The sequence below is a fragment of the Jaculus jaculus genome, chromosome 7 (assembly GCF_020740685.1).
Source record: "Jaculus jaculus isolate mJacJac1 chromosome 7, mJacJac1.mat.Y.cur, whole genome shotgun sequence".
NCBI lineage: Eukaryota > Metazoa > Chordata > Mammalia > Rodentia > Dipodidae > Jaculus > Jaculus jaculus.
Window position 1 is genome coordinate 74,401,686 of NC_059108.1, and position 18,011 is coordinate 74,419,696.

The following is an 18,011-nucleotide window of genomic DNA, read 5'->3' on the forward strand; positions in this document are numbered from 1 at the left end:
GAAAAGTCCTCATCTGAATCCTTCAAACATTAATTTCATGTTCCTTATAATCTAATAATTTTGGGGTTATTCATTATAAATACTCTCTTGTTTCATGACTCTATTTTTGGAGGTAAAATTCATTTAAGTTATTTTTAGTATTTTAGTGTTTCAAGTAACCTCACACACAGCCATTTAACTTTATGAAAATTAATAATTCCTTTATAAATAATCATTTAAAATGCTTCCCTGGCTTAATGAGGCTATTTGAGAATTAGACCACCTAGATATTATGATGAGCCTATTCTCTTTTGGAAGATGGATTTATTGCTTATAACCATATTATCCAGGGATAAAGAAAAATTAATTTTAGTCACATGAACATTTACCACTATAGGCTAGGAATGTTTGTTAATTTATAGTGAAATATCCAGCCACAAAGCAGCATGCTGTGATTAATGAAATCATAGTAAAATAGTATCATACAGGTATATACAATGAAATTAGCAGTATTACCTGTGAGGATGATTCTGTATGTATGGTCATTTCTTGGGTGAGAGTACTTTGCAGGGGCGACATTAACACGGGTAGACTGAGATGACTTCTTGACATTTGAGCAGGAGTTTGACATTTTAGTTGAAATATATTTTGTATTTCATTAAGTAATTTTTAACAACAATTGCCAGTGCTATCTTTTAGAATAAGGATTTGGATAAGAATAATTTAAAGAAACCCTGTTATTGATGTTTTAGCAGTTCTATTCTTGAAGGCAGCAAGCAGTGAAAGTATAAATTGCAATTCTACAATGGGTAATTTCATAAATATATCTATGCATCTTCCATACATACACATATATACAACTTGGACTTTTTTCACACAGAAAACTTATAGTCATGGATTGGTAAATTTGTTTCATTTTACTTTGCTTATTTTTTATGAGAAGTAATCTAAGTTTTTGTATCTAAATAATCTAAATCTAGTAAAAATTCTTAGGAATGTTACATACATCCCTCAGAGGTGCTGACTGAGTTCTTTCATTATAAAAGACAACTAAGAATTCTTTGCTTAATATTTACTAATTTTTATCACAATCTATCATTTTGTAGAAAATTATGTCTGTAAAATTAATTATAATTATAAAGTCAAACTGGATGTCAAACTAAATATGCATTATGGCTATCTTTAATTTTTACCATGAAATGAAAATGCTGAGAAAATTCCTTTCATAGACTCAGTATGTGAATATTAAAGAGGATATTTTATGAATTAGAAATTTCACAATCAGAGCATTATGCAATAAAATATTATGGAAATTATTAGTGAACTGGTAAGTTATGGTGCTCAGACAAAATTAAAAAGGTATTAACCATCCGCAACTTTCTAAAGAACTATAAATGTTTCCTGACCATTCCTACTGCTTGCTGCTAGCTGAAGTCCAATGTAGTCTGACAGGAAGGAAGACTTTAGAATGGGTACTTATCAGATGTGGTGTTACCTCAGCTCTGTTACTTGGCCTTTGTCAAATCCCTTCACTTTCATCATTTAAAAGTTATGTGATTTGATAAGACTTTAGATAAGAAATACCCTATTTCAGACTCTTCTAATGCTACCATAATTAAATTCTGTACTGAATTATCCAGATTTCTCTGCAGATACTCAAACTTCTCCATGTGCCCCAAGTGTCTTCCAGTTTCATGGCCTATGAAGTGTCCTAACATCACCATCACCTGTGAAGCAGTCACAAGTATCCCACACTAGGTTCAAACTTCAGTGGTGGATTCCTGAATGTCAAATATATTCACTGTTTTTTTTTGTTAATATAATTACTTTAGAGAGAGACAGAGAGAGAGAGAGAGACGGCATGCTAGGGCCTCAGCCACTGCAATCAAACTTCAGACACTTGTGTCACACCGTTGGCATGCACCACCTTACTCTTGCCTCACCTTTGTGCCTCTGGCTTACATGGGATCTGGGAGAGTTGAACATGGGTCCTCAGGCTTCCCAGGCAAGCACTTTAACCACTAAGTCATCTTTCCAGCCCTGTATTTCTTTTTTAATGAATGCTTTTGCCTTTTCAGTTGACTCTACACTTTTTTCCTACTTAAAATGTTTCTCTACCTGCTGATATCCCATATTTCTCATAGACAGGTTAACTATAACAAATTTTTAGTCAAAGCTCACTCCCCCAAACCACAAGTGTCCAAAGTAATGATGTACATTTACATTGTTATGTTGTGTAATAGGTACCTGTACCTCTCTTCTAAATGATATCTTACTGAGGGCTACCCACCTTATTTAACTTACATTTCCTACTTATACCTGGTTTAGCTTAAAATATGAAAATCATGAAAGAAATAAAAATGAAATTTCAAAAAAGCTTTGAAAACTAACTAAAATTTTTAAAAGCTGACTCTGAACATAACCAAGGCCATATTTCTGAGTGTTCACACAATACCTGAATTTGAGATCATAAAACTAGAGAAGTATTATTATCCTTACTCTCCAAAATATCAAAATTATATCATGAATATACTAAGGCATGCAAAAAGAGAATCTGACTGATACTTTCATCTTATCAGAAAGCTACTAAAATTAATACAACAAAAGTTTCTGATTCCTTTTGTAACCAATATTGTTATGGTAATACTTAAATAACCAAACATCCATTATCTGCCTTTTCCCCTACATTTTTCTCTGATATATTATATTTTATCTTCCTGTTTTGTAATTTCTTAATCATCAAGCTTATGGCTGGTCTACTTCCATCATAAATATAGATTTGGATAACCTCTTGTACATTTAGAATATTATACATGGCACTGTCTACTTGATTACATGATAAAATCCATCCACTAATAAGATGGCTCAACTGAGAACATCTATTGACATAATCACAATTCATAATTGGCACAATGAGCTTATATTCTTTATCTGGCTTTAAGCATTGCATTTTTACAACAAAGAATATGATTAAACATCTGTAGAAGTTTTGTGGAGATTATATGTCATTTTTTGTTTTGTTTCCCAAGGGACCACATTTCATTTTTCTCTCTGATTCTAAGATATGATAGAAGAAATAAATTTTTTATTAAAATGTGTTATTGGAAGAAGACAGAAAATAAATAATCCTCACAAAATCTCTAAAAGCAAAAAAAAAAAAAAAGGTTAACATACTTATTCTTAACTTTATACATTAGTTAATTTTATCCCTGAAATCTTTTGTTGGCAAGTGCTCAGACTTTAAAGTTACATTTCATTACTGCTATGGGCAGGTGCACTTAGGTATGGAAAAATAGCAAAAAAAAGAATGCTTTCTAGGTTCAAGGGGAAACGCTTCCAATTACTTCTGTCATATGGAGATAATAAGTATTGTAGACACAGTTATACTATAAAGAAAGCTACTTGAGTTAACTATAAGGAATGCATAGGGGTAGAACAGGCTATTATTAAAAGTAAAAGTATTTTAGAAAATTTTCTTCTTAACACATTGGATTTTGCTAAACCAAGATGGCATTTATGGAAGATTTGTCATGATCTATGTGTTGTTATCAAAAAGTTCTTTGACAGATTTATTGTTACTATTATTAAATCCCCATGTAGTTCAGTGCATGATAGTATAAGTTCTTACTTCTGATAAGTGAAAAAATGTAATATTTATGAAAACAAATTTTTAGTATATACTGACTATTCAAAAAGTGAAAACTAGCTACAAGCAAAGACAGGGGCTGAGTTCAGTAATGAAAATGTTGGGAGAGTGTGAAATATGATGGGGTTCTATTTTAGATATTTTCAGTTTGAAATACTTATCAGATATTAAAGTGAAAGTGTCAAGTAGATAAATAATTATGAGTTTCAAGATCAGAAGGAATTTGGATGTTAGCAGAGACATGGTGCTTTAAATCACAGAAATGGATGAGGTTGCTGACGGGAGTTAAAAGTGAACAAAGATTGATTGAAACATGGAGATTAAAGTATTAAGTGGGAAAAGAAAATATTTAACTTCTAAAATAATCAAAAATACTCAGGCAACACAAGTAGTCATTATAAAGGTACAACATGAATATGTAGAAACAAGGTAGATTCAAATATTTTTCTCTTTTCCTGGAAACAAATGCGCTAATACGAGACTGCCTTTTGGAAATCATATTGTAGTATTCATCAAACTACGATGTGAGCATTACCTATAGCCTATGTAATCCTTGACAGTGATTAGAATCATGGAAAGTGGGTACACATAGAAAATCAGGGAAGGACCTGATTAGAGAAAACAGCTTGATCATGTACTACCACCAGTGAAAACCATTCAAAAAATGACATGATATTTTATGTCAATTCCTAGGATGACTAAATGATATTGGCAAATAATTAGAGGATTATAGAAGAATACCCACAGTTCACCGAAGTATACTATTAAAAACAATAATGTTTTTTTCATGTATATGAATACGTATTAAAGTAGGTCACTTCTAATTTATAATGAATCATAAAATACATTCATTTGATAATTTCTATTACTTTATAAAAAACAATTATTTGATGAAATAGAATACTTTCTTTTTAAAAAAACATTTTTAGACTCAGAGAAAAGTACTTGTTAATGTAAGACAACCACCACCACTACCATAAACAAACCGCTAGGTAAGTATGAGTGAACGGAACTAGAAAGTTTTAAGATTAGTGTAAACGTTCAGGAGGCATTTGTAGGATCACTGTGAGTTCAAGGCCAACCTAGTACTACAGAGTTCTAGGTTAGCCTGGGCTAGACTGAGACTCTACCTTGGAAAAACAAAATCAAAAACAAAAAAGATCAACTAATAATGCTAATTAAAACATTAATATCTTAAGAGATCAATATTCAACTAGGTCGACTGAAATTTTTGTGGTTAAAAGCAAGCAATACTTAAAAAATAATCTTCAGCCTTTATTTCAGATTAGGTAGGAAGCACCCCAATCTGACAAAACTTGTATAGACAACAAAAAAGACCTTGTATAAACAACAAAAAAAGTGTCTTTGAAATCACCCCTTTAAAAAGAGACTTTAGCAGACTTAATTAAGTGGCATCTTACCGCACTACCTAAAACATCTTATAGTGCGTGGCTTCCACAGGAATTCACCCCTCCAAGTTCCGTACATATATGGGATCATATTCTGCATCTTCCCTATTACTTCCCTCTTCTCATACCCTTCCCATGAATCTGCTTTGTCCCGTTGGCCTAGCTTTGTGTCATATATATGATTTTGTGTATCTATATAAAATTATGGAACCACAAATGAGACAGCACATGTAATAGTTACCTTTCTGAGGTTGACTTATTTCATCAAGTCTTCCTGAGGACCATTTAATGTTAACTTGTCCTCAGGGAGATATGATGTCCCCCATGATATGTCAAGGAGATTGTCTACAGTATAGCATGCCAAGTCAATATGAAGTTAAAATATGTATATTAAAAAAAAAAAACCTTCCTAAATCAAGGTCTACAATTTTTGGCAAGAGTAACAAAAAATGATATTTAAAGAAAACTACTAATATTCTCTGAATATGAAGATTGCCGAGACAAGAGAGTCTCTAAATGTCCTGATAATGTTCAAAGTCTACAGACACTACCTCTGAGAACAGTACCTTGTTTTCAGTAGAAACCCTTTGCAGATTTAAACCACAGTAACTGGCAAAACACTTCAACACTAAAACTAACGCCTCACTTAAAACTGTTGTACAAATCAGGTATTTTTCTATAATTTAACATCTTCAAAATATCAAAGTATGTTGTTACATAAAAGAGTTTCTTCACAAATTACATTTGATAAAAAGTGACAATATACACATTGACATTTATCAATCTGTTATAATTTAATGTGCACCTACTATTGTAAATCATATTTCCCAAGCATGTCAAAAGACTTTGAAATATTTCTTTAATCTTTCCTAGGATCTACTTTAAAACCTCCATAGATAATTTTGATATGAGGCTAATCTCAAGAACTTTTGATATACTAAATATAAAAGAAAAAATGTTACATATATTTTACAATTCCTTCGTTTTCTGTAACAAAAATAAAAATAATGGCCTTTCCCTATAGTAAATGACCACTGCAATAGACTCCTGTATTTTGGCTGTGCCCTTTCTTGAGACTTTTACTGATACATCTCAATACTTGTAAATCAAAGTATCTACAGCTCAAAGGTACTTGCAATAGCAAATATTCTCCCTGGGGTATATCTATGTTTTATTCTGTACCACAGTACATGTGCCACAAGTGATGTCTTTCTTGCATTTCTAGTTAACATTAAAAAAAAAAAAACATAGGTATAGGAAAGAGTTGGTAATTTTTAAATCCTTGCTATCATTCTGATGGATACAAATACAAAATATGGGCTGAAGATGTTTCCACATGCTTCTTAGCAATTCAATCCTTTTTGTTCATACATAAAACATCATTCTAGCATCTCCTACTTTTAATAGGTCCATTCTGCATTAGAAAAGCACTTTACTGTTAGAGGTCAAATTGTTTTTCCACTTTTGTCAGTGTAAATATCATGGCAATATACACTCTTATACATGTATTTCTAAACATTGGACAACTTTCACAAGACAAGGTCTCAAAGGCTGTAAAGCATCTTTCTTATAACAACATTGTTGAGAGTATTTATTTCTTGTATCCTTGCAAGAATTTTGATTTCTAAACATATATACATGTAAGTTCTTATATTTCTGGTATATGTGAATCCTATAAATTCACATAGATTTTTTAAAATTTAATTTATTAATTTTCTTATCAGCAAATACAGGCAGTTTGGCATCATTGTTTAGGCTCATCCATGATCTACCCCCTCCCAATGGACCCTCCTTGTTGATGTAAATGGGTCGTGCATTGTGGAGTTAGCCCACAGTTATTGGTACGATAAATGTCTCTGCATATCATTACCCAACTCACATATAATTTTATCTGGTTAAAAATGTATAGTCTTTCATACTAATTATTTCCCTGATATTGATGAAGTTAAATATAGCTTTAGTTGTTATCTGGGATCTTTTCTTTTCTTTTCTCTTCTCTTCTTTTCTCTTTTCTTCTCTATAAATTACCTTTTCATAAATATTACTCATTTTCATATTGGATCTTTTCTCATAGGAATTGAACACTTCTTTGTATAGTAGGTATATTGTTATAAGGAGTACAAAGAAGTCTAGAAGAGACTACATTCCTAAGTCTAGCCTCTGTATTCAATCAAGCTGTTTAATTATATATGCTTTATAATTTTAGCTAGAATTTCTGTGCAGAATTCCATTTGAAGGTCTGTCAAAAATGAATTTTAAAACATGTAGGCCATTCTAAGCTTACTTTTTCTCTAATACTAGTCATCCAACCAGTATTTTTATACAGACTACTATCCAGGCTGTTTCATGTACATTAGAGAACTCAATGGAGAAATTCTTCTCCTCATTTAACTTTCTAGAAGAGGTGATATAGCACAAAACAGATGTGACAAGAAAGTGTGCAATACTCTTCAGACAGCAGAACAACAGGGCACAGGAAGAACAAGGGCATCAGCAATGTGGTAAGAAGGAGGCTGGCCAGGTTATTGCCATAAGTGAAGCAGATAGGTGGAGAAGATGGACTTGGAAAAGTCTTGAAGGAGTCATGAGGGTATAAGTCATAAAGAGAATTCTCCATGGAGAACAAAGCACAAGGAAAACACCGAGGATGAATGATACCTAATGTGTATGAACACTTATCACATTCCGGTCAGCATGGCTGGGCCAGAGTGAGCTGTTAGAAATAAAGTGAAGAAGTAATGTGCCCAGACATTATAAATTTCCAGATGTCAATGGAAGTATATGTTGGCTTTTCATGGGTGAAATGGTTAACTGCTCCTGGATCAGACATTTCAAAAGGAGCAGGTTTAGTGCAGATTTTAAATCTTCTTCAAAATTTACATGTTTGGAATACAATCCCAATGCAACACTATTAGGAGGCAGGGCCTTTCAGGTGACATTTACATTGTAGGGACCTTTCTTCATAAATGGATTCATATTGTTACAAAAGGAGTTTGCAAGGAGTTCTTCTACCATCAGCACCTTATTCTTGCCCTTCCAGCCTCTGCCTTGTGCAACAAGAAAACTCTGGTCAGATGCTGGTATCTGGATCTTGGTCTTTCCAACATCTGGCTACTCTTTACACATTAGAATCTCAGATATTACAGCAGTTCAAAACAGATGGTGAAGCCATATATTCTACAGATGTCAACATAGAGAAGGCAAGGGATCAGTTGAAGAGAAAGAAAACTATACATTTAGAACAAGACTCATTAATTAGTTCCCTTTCTCCATATTGTAACAAAATACTGACAAGAAGAGTTTATTCCATTTTACATTTCAAGGTGACAAGTCATTTCTGAGGGAAGTATAGGGTCAGGAACAGGAAGCCACTGATCATATTGTATCTCCAGTTAGGAAGCTAAAAGAGGTGAATGCTGAAGATCAGCAAGACTTAACTTTTTTATTCAGTTCTGGACTTGAAGCCATAGTCTGAGTGAGGTTTCCCACCTCAATCTAGCTAATCTAGAAAATTCCTCATAGATGTCTAGATTTGTCCCCTAGGTGATTCTAGACCCAATCTATTTAAGGTGGTTTGAATGTAGAATAACCCATAGGTTATTTATTTGAACATTTTGTCCCAACCAAAGTGGTGGTATTTGGGAAGTTTATAGAACATTTAGGAAGTAGTGCCTTGCAGGAAGAAGAGAGTTATTGGGTGCAGGTCTTGAAGTGTTATATCCCGGCCCAAATTTGGTTGCTATTGTTTTTCTCTCTGCTTCACTGCTGGTATATTGTGACACTGGCTTCCTGCTCTAGCCTGCCATGCCTTCTCTACTACTGTAGCCTCTATCCTTTGAAAGTAAAAACTGAATTAAACTTTATCCTTCTATAAATTGCTTTTGGTTAGGTATTTGTTTACAGCAATGAAGAAGTGACTGACATAGATAGTCACTACCAAAATTCACTATCACCCTCATGTGTCAATACTTGTGACACTGTAATACTTTAGGTAGGACCCAGAGAAGGAACTAGAGAAAGACTGAGAGAAGGGAAAACATGGGATGGTACAGGGAGGAATCAAAAGGGTGAAATTTTCTGGATGCCATGAACACAAAGCACACCATGTGCAAATAATAAATTGTGATGGTACACACTGCTATCAAATAACATGGATTGAGAACACACCCCAGGAATTAGTGGTACACATCACTGATACTCTTGACTAACAGCTTGGTAGAATAGTGGAGGCAAAGGCTTAAATGGAGCTGATTTAGGAATAGGAAGAAAGGTAAAGACATTAAAAAGCAGAGTGAAGATTAGACTTTTGTCAGTACTTGTGAAGAATGAATGAGAGGGTAAATATACATATTTGGTCTTTTAAGATAGGAGGGAAAGAACAGATACTTGCAAGCTGATTGGAATAGTTCTATGGAGTAAAAACATTACAAATAAAAAGGAAAGAAACAGTTCTTAAAAGAATATCCTCAAGAAAGGCAGAGTAATGTTTATTGTACAAATGCCATGATTTTTTTTGGGAGATGCAGAAAAACTGCCTGTGGGAATAGGTCAAATAGCAAAGTATGTGGAAATAAGTGCTGCTCCATTAATTATTATTTACTGGGATCAGTTTGTGGAAGTTCTATTTTGACTGATTAAACATTTTTTGTGAAGTAAACAGAAGGATATTATTTAGGAGAAAGGAAGGAGCAAGCCTTTTCAGGGGTGTGGGGAGGATAATTCTTAGCCTGCATCCATAATCTGCAGCTCCACCTGACACAACCCAGTGAACAGAACATGGTGATGAGATGTCATCACTGTTTTTAGTTATGTTGTATGTTATGATGAATTTCAAAATAAAAACTTCAATTTTTCTTAGCATACAATGGAGATTCTCCTGTCATCGTTGTGAGGAATAAAATGCCACATGGTTAACTGTAGAATATGATGACCACCTGGAAGGAGCACCCAGTAAGAAGCCCATAGCCTCAGCTGAACAGCCATTTACAAGAGAGTGCTGGCAGCAAATAGAAAGCAGATTAATCCCTCATTAAACCTCTAGGAGACAATACAGCCCAGAAGATACTTTGATAGCAGCCACATGAAATACCAAAGCAGAAGTCTAACCCTGCCTGGCCCAGGATGCTTGAAATCCTGATCTATAGAAATTGCAAAAACAGTAACTAGGGCTGCTTAAGTCCTTCAGCTGATGTTAATTTACAATACAACACAAAATGAACACATAGTTTTAAAAAGGAGAACTTGTAAAATAGGTAAAAGAAGAAAGCAAATGGATTTATAAATGTGTGATCAATATAAAAGTCCATTTGAGACTTGTGATTAGAGATTTAAGCTGTCATCAGTCTTTCTTGGTATTCTGAAAATATAAAAATGGTACTCCACTATATAGATTACATATTTTCATGTTATATATACAAGTTTTAAGTATCCTACATAAGTTCAAACTTGTCAGCAAAAACATCATTGAGGGCTGGAAAGATTGCTTAGTTGTTAAGGTGCTTGACTACAAAACCAAAGGACCTAGGGGATCTATTCTCCAGGACCTACAGAAGCCAGATACACAAGGTGGTTCATGTGCATGGAGCTCATTTGCAGCAGCTAAAGGTCCTGACACATCCATTCTGTCTCCCTCCATCTGCCCCCCCCCTCTCCCAAATAAACATAAAGTTCCCTTAAAAAAGAGAAAATAAATCTTTAAAACACATTCTGAACTTAGTCTTTTTTGTTTTGATCTGATGAAAAATTTGGTATGACTGATTTATAAAAACATTTTGTTGAGTCATGAAAAATTGACTGACTAATTTACTACCAATTAGAATTTAATGTTACTGCTTCAGTTGAGGTTTTGTTTTTTTAAGACTCCAATTCCATTTGTTTTTTAATTTATATTTTCTCACTATTTGAACTCCATATATACTATTATATGCTCTTATCTTAAATATAAAACACATATATGAGGAAATAAATTATAAAACTAAGAACCCTACCAAACTCTTGTCACTAGAGAAATTATGGCAATTTAATTACTATGCAACAAGTAAATTAGTATTCTCAGCAGACAATAATTATAAGGTAAGGAAGACAAACTTTGATTATAGAAATAGAGTTGAAAAAACAGCCAATAGTAATATTAGAGTATTTATAAAAAAATAAAACTCAAACATTTTAAATAAACTGTTGTTTTATTTACTTTTAAAGAATAATCTTTTTCAGTATCACCTTAAATCACCATAGCCAGACAGCTATTTGGTGCTCATCACTCCACAAACACAATTTTAAGAATAGTTAGCTAACTTTGTATTTCTTATGTCAACTTCATGAAGCCCTATTATTTAAATTACACTGTTGGTGTTTTTCAGTAAGTAAGGAGCAGAGCAAGGTCCTGATAATAAGCAATCTGGTTCATATACTGCCATTCAAATATCATTTCTAATGCTTCTCACGTGGTGACCCATACATTTTTAGAAGAAATTATGATTGCACTTAGAGTACGAACTGAGAAAACATGTTAAGAAAGGTGTAAAAGATGAAATATGTGCAAGCTTGTAATAACTTTTATAAGAAAAGAAAGATTTTTAAGGATGGATCTGATGATCTCACTTATTCTCTGAATTATTTCTGTGCTTTTAAAGGTTTGAAACTTTGACTACTTAAGAGTTCATTACATTTTTTTACACATTAGTAACACAAAACATAAATATCAAATAGAATTCAGTCATAACCCATTTGCTAATTCTGATAAAAATAAGTAGTTATCTGATTGTTTTTATATAGCAATTCATTGGGGAAAAAGTCTAACTTTTTCCTTTAACTTTTACTAGCAGTAGTGATACTGTAGTAGATCTAACACAGAACAAAACGTATTTTAAATCTAAAAGAACTCCATGGCCCTGTTCCATTTCTCTCAGCTATAAAACTGGGAAGTTGTTAGTAAATGGTGCGAATAAATCAAATTTAAAACAGTTTTAAGTTATTCTACTATATACTGAAAGTGTATCTTAGCTATGGGAACCTTTATGTTACTATAGTAAAACATTTTCTTAACTTGGTTATATTTAGAGACATAACTGAACATAGTGAGACTAAATTAATTAGGTTCATTCACAACTAAATATTGAGAGCTCTATAATTTAGTGTGAGTGAACATCAAAGCCAAATATCTACCTTCTCCCATGTAATTACAATCTACTGAAAGGTAGTGTAGGGAATAATAACAAATTACTAATAACATACATATTATTGAAAACTATAATTCTTTTAACAAGTTAAGGATTTGGGGGGGTTATATTCATTTAGTTCTTTTAACTCTTGCTTCATGTTATTCAGGAGAAATGATCCTTTGTAAATAAACAAAATAGAGAAAAATACAAGAAATGTGATGGATTATAGTAAACACAATATGAAACAATTACTAATTTCACATTAGTAAAAATATTAATTAAACTTGGCAGAAGTTAATAACAGTACATTCAGAGGGCAAAAATACAGTATTATTAAAAAGTATAGATAGCTAGCCTTTTAAGCCATTTTATGTAAATCATAGATCATATAAAATACAAATTTAATTTCAGTGACAGAATTAGAAAAAAATGGCTACATCTTTACAGATGCTAGGAATATTACTGAGAGAAAAATCCTTCTTTCCATTTATAATGTGCTCAGCTCTATTGCTTTAGTAAGGGAACAGGATAATGATGATATAAACATTAAAAACACAAAATCACTCATTGTTTCAGTATCTTTCTATATTAATATAAAGCTCATGTAAAATGGCATATCATGTAGAGTGAAAATGAATGTAAATATTTGAAATGCATGTATACACAGTACAGGAGTGGTTCTCAATTTATGTACTTCCATTACTCTCAGAGAGAAGTGATGTGTGTAGTTTACTAAATGATTTTGGGGGCTGTAATGTGAACATTTTAAAGTACTTGTGTTGGAAGGAACTTTCACTTCATAAAATGAAAACAAGACAGCTACTATAGAATAACATCCTATATTTTCATAGGTGTGTTTTAATATATTTTTATTTTTGCTATGAAGTTAAAAAGTGATTAGAATCAATAAATGAGTAAAAGAATATCAATGCTTTTAAATTAGATAATATACAAATGCCACACAAATGTGTAGATAATATAGTTTAAATTATTACATTTTTAATAAAAATAAGTATAAATATAATGATATGTTAATATTAAATAATATCATAGCAATTTTAGTAAAAATAAGTAGAATGATTAAATATTTCTCACTTAAATAAAATGCAACTTGCACAAAATTAAAATATATTTAATCATTTTAGTAGATTAATTACTCAACATATACATTTTTAAAGAGTGACTTGCAATCAGTAACAAAACAATTATCAAATCAAACTACTAAAATATAGTTGCAAAGCTTGCCACTCTTGCAATGAAAATGTTTAATATTTCTTAAGTATTAAGAAAATTAAACTTTTGGAACTGTTAAAGAGAACTAAGATCTTCATATGTACTGATTTTTAGTTGCTATGAAATTACTAGAAGTGCATCTCATTAATATTGTTCATGTCGACAGGCAAGTCTCCAAAGGTAAATATGATACATTTTCTTTTAAACACATGCCTGTGTTTCATTTCAATACAATTTCTATAATTGATTACCCTTTACTTATAGATCAAGAATCATAGAAAATACATTAAAGAAGATTAAAGACAAACTCAGTAAATAATTCTCAAGTCCCCATAAAATAGTCACAATTTTAAGGGAAGAAAAATCTAATTCAGCCTACCATTTGAACATATTTTTGTTAAATAAAGTTAAAAATACACAGAAAATTTAAAAAAAATGGTGTTTGTTAGGTAAATTGGAATCTGATCATGGTGCATATATGTGAATGAACGAATAAATCCTTAACCCACCATTATCCTTTTCTCCAGTTGGCAGGATATCCCCGTGAAAGTGTGGTGTAGATGATAGGATGATACTGTACCTGATTAGCTCTGGAGGTGGTCATGGGGTCGGATGGAGAGGACTTGGTGGTAGTTGGGGAAGATGGCAATGTCTGGGAACAAAGCAGTTCAGGAGCAAATCAAACTTTACAAGCCTTCAACTGATTATTAAACAAAACAAAACAAAATAAAATGTAATAAAACAAGAACAAAATCCTATGAACAAAGTTTTCTCCTAGTCATTAAAATTTAATGGAACTGACAATCAATTGAGTGACTAATACATGTAAATATGCATGCATAAGCATGTAAAAATAAATTCATGACTTAAAATCATGAAGGTGATTGATAGAAATTTACATGAGTACTGACAGTATCCTGACTACATTCATGAATTGTAGTCGTATTTGTTTCCCTCTTATTTTCTTGGGGGAGGGGAAGAGATGTACAAACAAAACTCAAGAAGTTCGATGAGTAAAACCAAAAGATTCACTTCCTATCAATGAATACAATTGGAGGTTTGAAGAAGTGGTGAAATGAAGTTTACTTTGGCATAAAAGTGTCCACCTACTTAATATGTTGAACATCACCATGTTGATTCCACATGAATTTAGGGATCCACACATAAAAGCAATTAAATTTGAAGTTCTGAGTTCTTAATATGACATTATCTTCTAAAATATTAATTTTAATAAACTTAGAGCCCGTCTGAAAATGTAAACATTAACTTCATATTAATAAACAGGTAACAAAATTATGAAAGTTACCAAAATATTTATTATCTATGCTAAATAGTAGGCTTTAAATAGGAAAGGTATAATATAATTCAAAATAAGCATAAAATATTTAATCATATATTTATGTCCTAACTTACATGCACTCAAGCTATACATGCATTGTATGAGTCCATACATACATGTTGAGCCATCACCAGAATATTTTTTTTAAATCATGTCTAATAAAGCAACCTTAAAGTATGCTGAGTTTTTGATTTTTTAAGAATTGTCTAATGTTCTCTTAACAATATACCTTTGGCTAGGTAGCCTCCCCATAAAAGATATTTCTAAATAGGCAAAAGGGGTAGATTTCCATAGTTTAGAAACAATTCTTAATTTTGTTTTACCTTGATACACATCTATCAAAATTAATGAGATGTGAGCAAAAGCATAACTTTAAAGGTCTGGTAGTGTAAGGAAAAGTAGAGAAAATTACTTCAGTAGTATATTTATATTTAAGGTTTCAAAAGCTCTAACTTGCCCAGAATAAAGCAGTTAAGAGGAAAAAAGATGAGATATTCAAAAGCTTTTGGTTAACTCACTGACCTCTCATTAAAAAAGTAAAATTGGTACTGAAATAATTATCTTTTATGATGTGTCATCTCAAGATAATTCCAAATTTGTCCTCAAATCAAAGCCTAAGATAATTTGAAGAAAAGTTATCTAAAGATCATTAAAACCAACGTTTTATCAATTACAAACACGCACATGTCCTCATGTACATAAACACATGCGTGTGTATGCACACACGTACGTGCACGCGCGCGCGCACACACACACACACACACACACACACACACACACACATTAAAAGAAATGGAACAAAAAATGGGAAAGGGAGTTAAAATCCATAATAAAGCCTTACAACAATTTTTAATAGAATGAAATTCTTTCTTTTCTATTTTAATACTTGCTATTCTCCCAGAGAGAGATTATATTCTACCATTAAACTTTTTTTCTAATATTTAGTTTTCCATCCAGGAATATGCCAAGGGATGTTAACTTGCTGCCATTATATGCTTTGGGAGTTCAATTTTAAAGGATTCATTTCTCCAAGCCAGCTTAACTGTCATTATAAATAGTATTCTGGGAAGAGTCAGGATAGAGTGAAAAATATGTTCTGTACTAATCTACGATTAAGATTAAGTTGCTAAATAAACAGATGTTAAATATATCTAGAGACCCTTTCTATCAAAATAAGTTCATTACCTATATGTGCCCACCAAGATCAGTGTGGGTATATTTTCATCAGGGTAAAAATCAACAAAGTGCTATGGATATAATATAATATGCAAAGAAATATGTGTAACAAGTAATACGAATTTATTAAGGTTTAGTGATTTATGTTAAATATTATTGAATAATTTTTTTGGCATAGCTTGAGGAGATATCATTAACTGATATCCATGTGACAGCAATATATTGATATATTCATAGTATATAACATTTATAAAGCATTATATTATAAAGCAGTGAATCTGGAGGATAGTTTACACTATCATTTATCCTTTCAAACAGAATGTCTATTTTATCTACATAACTTATTTAAAAATATTAGACACTAAAAATTTTACTGAAGGTATTACAGAACAATGATGTATTTTACAAATTCTAAAATAGTAGACTCTGAAATATAAAGTAGATTTAAAAAAAACATATATCAAGATTATAACACTGGGTATTTTAATGTAGGTTTTGGGAGATAAGGACTAAACAATTATTGTACATTTTATTATGAAATTTAACATTTCAAAGTTATATTGAGCCAGAAAATACTACTATTAAAAACTCCATAATAAATACTACTCTTCTCCTACAACAGATTATATAAGCCAAGCAAGAAAACAATAGACAATGAATCTCATATCTTACTTGAGAACACCCACTAGCTGCACAGCATTATCCCATGTAGTTACCTCCCCTACTGTTAACAGTTCTATTAAGTAACTCTATATATTGTTCCTAATAAGTGAAGTACTTAAGTATATAACTATTATCTTTAGTTTAGCAATCATAACAAATATCACACTCTTCTTATTCCAACATTTGAACTGGTCTATTTACACATCTCTTTTCCATCAACATCTGTATCTAAAAGTACCCTAGATCCGGGTGTGGTGGCACCTGACTTTAATCCCAGCACTCCGGAGGCAAAGATAGGAGAATCACCATGAGATCAAGACCAGCCTCAGACTAAATAGTGAATTCCAGGTCAGCCTGGGCTAGAGCGAGACCTTACCTCGAAAAGCCAAAATAACTACCTACCTAAACCCTAAAAGGCTTTCTTTTAGTATAAAAAAAAAAAATGCAGGGAACACTTTATTTCTGTATGTAATTCAGATGAATTAAAAGAGCACTTTTAGAAAATATGAGAATTTTATAGTATATAGGATGCCAAGTGTGACATACAAAGTTCTTATTTCTAAGGCGCCACCTACTTAACGACATTGAATTTCAACACAAATATTCCCCTTCTGCCAAGAGTACTCATTGTATTAAAGAAATATGATACCCTTCTCCCCAAATTCATTTTGTTAACCTTCTTTCAGTGAGCTGTTGTTCCTTTCTTGCCTAAATAGACAATTCCTATAAAAGTTGCAAAGCCCAGTTTAAGTCATCACATCTTTGCAAGTCTGTTAACAGTTGCTGTAGACTAAACTTCTTTCACTTGCCTGAGCATTAATAAAACATTATTTATACATTGTTCCTTTGGTTATGAATATAATTTTTCATTTATGTTATTTTAAGAATTGATATTTTAAGATAAAATAGTGACAAGGGCTATAATTTATCTTCTCTATATTTTTATTTATTTAGTTAGTTTTTTAGTTTTTAGATTACAAAGAAAGCATTTCTTAAATATTCTGCCTTAGGAGAATGAGTGTTTTTCTTTTTTTGGATGATTCATTTGAAATAATGCACTCTTTAACAAACATCACTGATTACAGGAAAATATAAAAAAATTAACAATAATTCTAATTCAATGAATATTAACTTTCAACACATCTTAAATCTAGCATCTAAATAAGGTATATGAAAATACACCAAACTCTTTAAAATTCTTGTAGTCCTCAATCATCTACACTGACCTACCTAAACCAAACTTTAAAGTTCTGTCTTCAATAATTTACACTGGCATTGTATAAGCCAAACCTTTTAAAACTCAAATCATGTGGCTAGAGAGAAAGCTTAGTGGCTAAAGGTACTTCTTATAAAGCCCGATTGCCTGGGTTTAATTTCCCAATACCCATGTGTAGGCAGATGCACAA

The 18,011-nt window shown here is 31.9% G+C and overlaps 1 protein-coding gene across 6 annotated transcripts in view; it reads right to left on the bottom strand.

Annotated features, from left to right (window-relative positions):
• Nova1 (NOVA alternative splicing regulator 1) overlaps positions 1–18,011 on the bottom strand; it is a 129,177-nt gene that overhangs the window by 3,511 nt on the left and 107,655 nt on the right. For 4 of the 6 annotated variants that reach the window (XM_004661848.3, XM_045154714.1, XM_045154715.1 and 1 more), the window contains one exon: positions 14,008–14,079. The exons of the other annotated variants lie outside the window; for them this stretch is intronic. In XM_004661848.3, coding sequence (XP_004661905.1) covers positions 14,008–14,079 — 72 coding nt within the window. The remainder of the gene's footprint in view (positions 1–14,007; positions 14,080–18,011) is intronic. 6 annotated transcript variants of the gene reach the window in all.